The sequence below is a fragment of the Volvox carteri genome (assembly GCF_000143455.1).
Source record: "Volvox carteri f. nagariensis unplaced genomic scaffold VOLCAscaffold_107, whole genome shotgun sequence".
Classification (NCBI taxonomy): Eukaryota; Viridiplantae; Chlorophyta; class Chlorophyceae; order Chlamydomonadales; family Volvocaceae; genus Volvox; species Volvox carteri.
In genome coordinates, this window is record NW_003307650.1 from 159,264 (window position 1) to 168,101 (window position 8,838).

Sequence of the window (8,838 nt, forward strand, 5' to 3'; positions counted from 1 at the left end):
CTCATGCGCTAAAAGATCAGAGCTCTAAAGTATCTCTCATTTCCGTGGGCCAACGAACGCTCCTCTAACCCGGCCCCCCTGTCGGGACCCCTCCTCCGTATGTGGTCCGACGCAAAGGGGCGTCTCCGTTATACTGTACGGAGGAATCAATGACGAGGCCGCGTTCCAGTACTGTACGATGGCAGGCGCCAACGCACTGTGCACCGACCACCCATCACGCCTGCTGCGGTGGCTGGCGGCTCGGAAAGACCACAGTGCAAGGGCCGGTGCCAACTCCAGGAAAGGCCCTGTTTAAGAACAACAACAATCCGTTGCCGTGCTTCGATTTAAATATAACGATCGCAGCGGCGATCATCCGAGATCTGATAGAAGCTGGAGTTGGTAGAAGCTGGGGTTGATGGCGATGGGGCAGGGCGGTCCACGGGATGCGGCGAAGGTGTGGTAAAAGAGGCGGCGGCAACGGCGGCTGTTTCGGAGGTCTGGTCTCTGTATCCGTTGAAAAAGGACAGGGAGGCAGGTTGAACAAAGAAGCGGGTGCATTGCTGCAAACTTGTCGATGTCGAGGCCATATCAGTAACATACGTAAAGGGGTATATCATATGTGCAGAGCAGTGCGCAGACAGGATCGACAGGATCCGGAGCATGCGCCGCGAGAGCGGGTCGGAGGAGAGAGGCTCTGTACACCGCAGGTTGGGATGGAATGGGGCCAGCAAACATTGAACAGGAGGGCAGAACAGGCAGAGTAGGCAGGAAGGCGTTTTGCCTTGGGTTGCCTTTCTTCAGGCAATTGCTGCACAATGAACTTGACTATTGACTGGCTCGTGGGCATCCTTCAATGTTCGGAGAAGTAGAAATGAAGTGTCACGCAATGTGCATGCAACCGATTACTCAGCCGTTTACCAGGTGCGGATGCATGTATGGATGCAAAGGGGGGGTCAATCTTCAGGACCACTGGAGGGTCGCCCGTGCGGAAAGCTGTTAGGTCCACTGCCGGGGGTTCTAACGGCTAGAAGGGAAACCCCCCGTTTGTGTGACAGCGGTTGTTTGCGTATGGACTCTGGGTGTGGAGGTTGGGTGAGGAGGAAAGGGGGTGTGGGGAAAAGACGAACCACGTGAACGAGTGAAGCTGGCTGCCAAGGAAAGAGTGTACAAGAAGCAGGACTGACCAGTAGGCGTTCTTGAAGGCGGCGACCTCGGGATGATGTGGGGTGTGTGTGGGGCTGGAGGGGGATAAGCTCAGACTGACAGACAATCAGACAGACAAACGTGAGTGTGTGTATGCGTTTACGTGCGCTCCTGAAACCCCCCTCAAGAGCACAAACCTCGAACGCCGCACCCTGACCTTCAAGTTTTCCAAAGCTATATAGTCGTCGTCAAGTAGTCATTTTCCATTCCAATCGTATGACTTCGCACAGAAGTCATGTTGCGGAGTGCAGCACCCTCGGCCCTGCAACGAAAGCCCCAACCTCGCCACGCAGATATCGCCCCCCCCTCCGCTTTATCTCCAGTAGAAGCGCGTCGAAAGACCATCCCCAAAACCATCCTCCGCTATGGGTAAGTTTCGTGGGTTCCGTGGTTCACAGCCCGGTAATGTTGTTTCGCAGTTCAGGGCGGCGACTCGTGCCCTGCCTCGCAATGTGCGCCATTAGATCGCAACAAGGAGGCCTTACCAGGGATAAGCGATCCAATGCCCTCTTCCATACACAGTACGACATCATGCCATCGTACGACACCTGCCTGATCCACCTGCTGTACTTCAAACAATCGCACGACACGCCGCACGATGAACTTGTCTTGTGTCCTAGATCCTCCGGGCATCACACCTCCATGCACACATCCCGCCTTCACCGCGACCGATAGCTTCCCCCCACCCACAGACACACGCCCCAAGCAGACCGCTCCCCCACGCCACCACGGCACCACCACAATATACCCGGTCTGCTCGCCAGGCCCTGCACTCTTGTATGTACATACACACATCACATCACACATACAAAAAAATTTCCTTCATCGCGGCTTAGATCACTAAAAACGCAAAAGCACACATTCATTCATAGCCGCCCTATACCTCGTACACGTACGCTGCGCACGTATGTATGTATATATGAAAGTATTGTAAAGTATTTTCGCCCGACGCTGATGGTGATGGCGATGGTGATGGCGGTCAGTGTGGCTCAACCGCCAACCGCCAACCCGGTAATCGCCTAAGCAGTCTGCGGCTGCCCCTCCCCCTGTTCCCCCGACCTCGCCCCTTCCGCTGCTGCCTCAGGCCCTGCATAGCTCTTCAGCCACCACACCACATTGATCCATTGCTCGAATTCCGTCTGGGGCTTATCCAGGCCGTGAGAGTCCTGAGCAGGAGGGGAAGGAGTGGCGGGAGGGGAAGGAGTGGGTATGGGGTGATCGGAGGAGAGGAACGGGAGCTCGGGACCCCTCCCTCACACACGCATGAGGCTTAGAGGGTGGTTCATGACGCACCGACTCCAATACCGCGTAAGCGTGACATACATACGGCCGAACCTTACCTCTGGGAATACAATAAGCCGGGTTGGGGGCGGGGGGGCAGCCCCCGCAGCCCCCACGTCCCTCCCCCGCAGGGCGCTCAAGTACTGCAATCCGTCCAGGGGCGGAACACGACGGTCCCGGGCACCCAGCATCATAAACACGGGGGCAGTTACGGAGTCGACGTACGACACTGGTGAGGCGCCGTACATGGCCGCCAAGTCGGCTGGGGTGGCGACGGGGGCGGCGCGGCGGCAGCCCTCCTGCTCCCGGGGTGGGGGGTTTGGGAAGATGGGGGAAGGGGAAGGGGAAGATGGAGGTTAGGAAGAGGTATCAGTCCGTGTGGTTTTCAGACATTCGTTGGTGTATGTATGTACGTATGTATCGATGTGCCTGCGCGCGCGCGTGTGTATGTGAGAGCTTACTTATTACTGCGAGGAGTGTTTCGGCGGCTTTGTATTCCGGCGGCTTTGAGGCCGAGAGCTAAGCAGTTAGTGAAGGACCGGAAAGGGATGTGGGGACGCCGTACCCTACGAATCCTTCCCTCCTTCCTCCCGTCTCATCCAACTCCCCCCACCAGCTACCTCCCTTTTTTTGCCGTACCGTACCTTACCGTACCCTACCCTACCGTACAGTACCGTACCTCGCTTCCAAGGACCTCCACATAGCACCAGTCGGGTATGTCCGACGCGGCCACCATGGCCGATATGTTGGTGACGGGGTTGCGCATGACGCCGCAGCGGAAGGCCCCCGGGTGCTGACCGAGAAGGTGCGCTGTCAGGAAGCCGCCGTGGCTGCCGCCCACCACGGACACCCGGGAGGGATCAACCAGACCTGCGGGTTGGTTGGTTGGGGGGGACAAATTTGTGTGTATGCGTGTGTGCGTGCCTGAGTGTGTGGGGGGGTGTTGCGGATGCGGTTGGGCGTATGGAGGGTTTTAGGGTTTTAAGTTTTTCTTGTCATAAGGCGGGGCTGCTTCTGCAATTCCAGGGTCCAAGTCCGATTTCATATTCATATCAGTGGCTACTTCGGATACAGCCCTGTATGGATAATATTAGGGTTTCAGCTTTCCCGTAACTGAGCTACGTGAGGGATGGAAAAGTATGATATATTGTACCTTGCTGTACGGCAGTTTCCAACGCCGCCATGCAGTCGTCCACATCTTGTCGTCCAATACGGCCCGGGAGGCTGAGCAGGGCCGACTGGCCGTACCCCGTACTGCCCCGGTAATTGGGACACAGTACGGCATACCCCAGGCGGGTGAGCAGCGCGAAGGAGGGGTACCAGCCCAGGGTTACGGCGGTGTGGGGGCCACCGTGGGGGGAAAGTACGGCAGGTACGGGACCTGGGTCACGGGGAAGTCGGGGGTTTGTGGGGTTTTCGTGTCGGGGGAGGGTGGGGAGAGGCGGCCATCCGAGCAGACGGTCACCAGACTAAGCGATGTACGGCAGGGTTTTATAAAACCCTGCTAAGACCCCATTGACACGTTTTTTCCCCTAGAGCACAGCGGGTCAAGCCCCGGGGATGACGAGGGCGGGGCGAACCGAGTATAATTGGGATGCTTGGAATGGGTTGTACTGGGGGGATTGTTAGGGGGGGGGATGTGGCGAAGATATTGGCATTGGATAAAAGGAGGATCTTTCCAAACAAAACACACACGCACACGTGCGCGCACACGTGCAGACATACATTAAAAAAACATACATTCCAAAAACATACATTCCGTGTGAGGCAAACCAGGCAAACTAGGGCATCGACATGCATACATGCATGCATGCGTACAGACAAAAAAAACATACAACGCAAAGCAAGGGGGCAAAGTGTGATGCAAATCGCGCCCCTATATAGATATACCCTTATCGGCTCTTCACACACAGTCCGCTCGCGGGGAGAGGAGCCACACGGTTCCCACTTTTCCGTTTTCCCGTTCCCCCACGTTCAAGCCCCCACCTGTTCTGTCTTTGGGTAGCCAAATTAGGCAATCAAAAGCGGCCGAGGTATCAGCATCACCGACTCCAGGACCGGGGGGTGTAACGCGGAGTACCTGAGGCCCGAAAAAGGGGGGGAGGGCGGAGGAAGTGTACGGCATCTGACGGAAAGCTCCGACCTGTGGAGGAGCTTTCGACAAAATGAATACGTGTGAATAGCGAAAGCACGATCCAGACGCTGGATCCAAATACGCTGGATCTTCAAAAGCAAAAAAAACAGGATCCAAAGCCGATTCCTTTCAAAAACTTACGAGACACAGACCGGATTCAAAGTGGCACGAAAGCCGGGACCGTTGATCCATTTTGCCGGGACCGCAGGCATTGTGGGCAAGTCGTACAGATGTACAGATGTACAAGCGTACACATACCCCATGCAACACCCGGCCCTGCGCACCCACCGGCCCGCCCACCTGGAAATCCAGATTATCCAACGTCTCCTGTACGACAGGTGGCAGATCCTCTCGCAGGCCGCCGCCAGCACTGCCGTATCCTGGGGGGGCTCCCAGCTCCAGAGGCTGCCAGACGAGGGAGCTGCCGCCGCCGCTGCCGTCAGCCGCGGTGAGAGAGGCAGGATCGGCCTGCAAACGTAAGCAAGTAAGTATGTAAATGAGTAAGTATGTATGTATGTGCGCGTGTAATCTCACATCTGAGTCGCGAGCGGTTAAACGATCTTCACATGCCGTACATTTCTTTTCCTCCCTGCCGTACATGTCGTACATTCCAGACACCCTTACCGGCAGTTTAGCCACGTAGAGCTCCGCAGGGGCATCCGGCGCGACGCGACTCGCCACCGCCACGCCGCCCGCCACGCCCATTAATGTCCAGTTGCCGTACAACGCGGTTCCTGGCGATACCGGCGTCAGCGGCACCGGCACCGCCATCGCCGCCGCTGCCCTCATGTCGTCGCTGCCGTTGGCACTGCCGTCAGCGCCTGGTGAGCCTTTTTCCGGTGCCTTGATGTTCATCGCCACGATGGCGTTGACCGCTCCCCATTGGGTGTTGACCAGCAGAGTTTCGGAGCCTTGGAGCGGGGGGGGAAGAGGGGGAAGGGGGGAGGTAGTTAGAATGGGATTATTGGGAGGGTAAAACACACACGCAGGCCCTTAGGGAGGGAAAGGACAGGCGAGGGACCCCACACGTAAACACGACACCACCGGACGCTCTGTACGACCACGTGAAAGCGAAAGGTCGTTAAAGTTCGGTTGAAGGGGGAGAGGAAATGGGCGCATCCTCTTTTGGCGGGAGGAGGAGAGGGAGGTGGGGGAGGTGAAGCACAGCGTCTCTATACAAGTACTAGGAGGAGAATGACCTGCACAAGTTCAGTGAGACGCGAGTTGTGTCAAGGGGCGTTTGGAAAAAACACAACTTTCGGAACCCTGCAAAACCCCTTGGCCCTTGACGTGGCTCAAGAAGGGGACGGGAGGCGAGGGGACAGAGGAGAAGGAGAGACCTCCAGGAAGCTAGGAACGAGCTCCTCCTTACCCAGGAATCCGTCATCGGGAATGGCTGCGGTGTAGAGCCCAGGGAAGGCGGAGTGACCCGCGGGTCGCTCCACCACATCCACCACCAACTCCGGATCCGCACTCGGGCCAGTCAGAGGGCCACCGGCCTGGGGGGGGGGGAAACAAGAGACGAGACGGGTTTTGAAAGGCGGGGCACCTGCACCGGCACGGGCTTTTGAAAGGCAACAGGCGGGTTTTAAAAATAGCGGGCGACAGGCGATTTCTAAAACAGTTATGGATATTATTATAACACGGCACGCGAGGAGCAAAGGGCAGGTTTACTGTGAAGCCGCCGATGGAGAGAAGTTTCGTCGGCGGCGGGAGAAGGGCAACGAAGGGAACGGGGGGATGGGATGCATCTGGCAGCTGGGAAGGGGGTCGTGTAATCTAATCTACGAGGTGGAAAAGGAAGGGGGAAAGCATGGCGTGATTGCTGGGGTTTACACACATACACACACACACGCGCGCGACGGTACGAGACTCCGGGCCGTCTTGCGACCCGGGAACGAAAATATCATGATTGCGCATATTTCAAATGTATGCTATGTTTTGAACCATGTTTTGCCGCCCTTCCACCCACTAAGAAAATGAAGGTAGGCGACCAGCAGGCAAGCGGGTGAGTGGACACAGAGCAGGATCAGCAGTAGCCATTTCGCCTCGGATTGCCGTGCTAATGTACGGCTGCGGTCGTACTTGTGACGCACCTGAGGTGACCAATCCATGCGGTACAGACGTGCCGTACCGCCGTGGGTTCCTGACCAGATGGTTTGTGATTGGGGTGGGGATGGGGGGGAAAGGTGGGTTGGAAGTGCGTGGGCGGGCACCCGCGAGGAATGCGGGGCATGCAATGTGTGTGTATGTGTTTTAATGGCCTGAGTCACGCGATTGGCACACGGACAATTTTACCTTACAATTTTACGTGTTTGTGTGGGTGCGCGCGCGTGTGTGGGTGCATGTATGCGTGTTGGATGTGCGGGTGTCGGAGAGGACATTTGAGTTAATGGCAACGGTTGGTAGCTCTATCGCGTCTGGCCCCTCTGGCGATGATGCTGTGTTCGTGGGTAACAAAGGAAATGATTAAGGGAAGGGAGACTCTCAAGGCCACCACACCGAAATCCCGCAGCAGCAGCGAGAGGGGCAACGAGACGGGAAAAAGAGGTTCGAAGACACGGTTCGACATAACGGAGGCCGTTGTGACAGTTGGCCGTTTCCGCGGTAGTTATTCGGGCAGCAGTTTTATTCGGGCTGTTCGGCGGCTGCAAAAGAAGATTAGCTGAATTCGGTCAACTTGTCGCCAAAATCAACCAGCCAGTACACATAAATTGATAAATGATCTTTTAAAACACACATTCACAACAAAATACACAAACACACATACACACACACATACCCACTATTTCATCACCCCAATCACCATCACCACGACCACCACCGCAAACACCACCAGCACTAGGTTCACGAGCTCACCCGTCGTCACAGCCTCCGAATGCGACACGAAACACAGCACGTCACCCCCTGGACTGAACGCGGGGCTCAGGCAGCTCTCCAGGGAAGGAGCCAGACGCCGGGCCCAGGATCCAAACTGCAGTACACTGCCGTACACCCAGCAAAGAGACACATACGTACAGACAAACAGACATATAGACAACGTAGTCAAGATATGGAAAGCGCAGCCCAGGGAAAGGAGGGAATGACATGCAAGGAAACAAGGATGGGGGGACAAAGGGGGGGGGAAGAGGGGAAAAGACGAACTACGAGCGAGTGAAGGTGATGCTAAGGAAAGACTGATGCGCCAGAAGTGGAGGCATAACTAACCAATCGGCGGTGGGAGGGAAAGGGGGGGGAGAGATGCAGAGAGGTGGGGGCGAAGATACGCGGATGAGAAGAGGTTAGGGGTGGAGGCGGTGGGGAAGCCAAAGAAAAATTAGGCAAACGGAAAACAGAGGAAAACTCACCCATCAGCACCGCGCCGTACTGCCACATGGTACAAGTGCGCAGAGCGGTTGTAACAGAAAACTACCCCCAACTTCCGACAGTTAATGGACGCCGCGAGGCGCGGAAACGATGGCGGCGGCTTATGGGGCCAGGCCACCATCAGGAGACCGTTAGGACCGCCGCCGGTGGTGGTTGCGGTAGTTGTAATAGCGGTTGTATCGTCCAACGACTCTGATGCAATTCCGTTGGTCGTTGGCGCTGACGTGGCTGGCTGGGGTGGACACCAAATCGGTTGGCCAACCGAATGTTCGGCGGGCAAGCCAGGCACCTGCGTACGACGTACGGCACGCGTACGAAAGCACCACACCACATGTTGACCTCCGTTACATTCACTTAAGCACCTACCTACCTACCTACCAGCCTACATACACACATACGTACCTACATACACACCCTTCACACCTGAGAACATTCAGTCATGCCCAAGTCGGCGGGTTTCGATAACCCTCCTCCAGACTCCTTAAACCCCCTGACCCCCCCCTCCACACACACACACACACACAAAAACCCTCCCACACACCCCCACCCTCCCCACCCCATCCCACACACCCGCAGTCTCCCCACCCCATCCCACACACCCGCAGTCTCCTCCCCCTCACCTTGACCACCTCCCTCCTCTCCACGTCCAGCACGTACACCGCCGGGGGCCTCTTCCCCGTGTTGAGCTCCCCCCAGTCCTCCCCCGCCGCACCCACCCCCCGCCAGCTACGGGGGCCCGCGGCGTCCTTCAACGACTCAGGACCGCACCAGGCGGGGGTGCGCTCCAGGGCGGTCCTCTTGGGATCGGGTTCGGGGTTATGGCGGGGTTTGGGAGGGGGGGAATGGGGGGGGGGAAGGGAAAGGGACTGAAT

At 57.1% G+C, this 8,838-nt stretch overlaps 1 protein-coding gene across 1 annotated transcript in view; it reads right to left on the bottom strand.

The window, feature by feature from the left end:
- Window positions 1-999: 999 nt before the first annotated feature.
- Window positions 1,000-8,838, bottom strand: part of VOLCADRAFT_100173 (uncharacterized protein) — a gene marked incomplete at both ends in the record, with an annotated part of 12,581 nt that continues 4,742 nt past the window's right edge. The window contains 13 exons of the mRNA XM_002958807.1: window positions 1,000-1,057; window positions 2,245-2,351; window positions 2,526-2,765; window positions 3,146-3,336; window positions 3,620-3,847; window positions 4,453-4,546; window positions 4,901-5,068; window positions 5,225-5,511; window positions 5,973-6,099; window positions 6,697-6,746; window positions 7,460-7,584; window positions 7,948-8,198; window positions 8,587-8,763. Coding sequence (XP_002958853.1) covers window positions 1,000-1,057; window positions 2,245-2,351; window positions 2,526-2,765; window positions 3,146-3,336; window positions 3,620-3,847; window positions 4,453-4,546; window positions 4,901-5,068; window positions 5,225-5,511; window positions 5,973-6,099; window positions 6,697-6,746; window positions 7,460-7,584; window positions 7,948-8,198; window positions 8,587-8,763 — 2,103 coding nt within the window. The remainder of the gene's footprint in view (window positions 1,058-2,244; window positions 2,352-2,525; window positions 2,766-3,145; window positions 3,337-3,619; window positions 3,848-4,452; window positions 4,547-4,900; window positions 5,069-5,224; window positions 5,512-5,972; window positions 6,100-6,696; window positions 6,747-7,459; window positions 7,585-7,947; window positions 8,199-8,586; window positions 8,764-8,838) is intronic.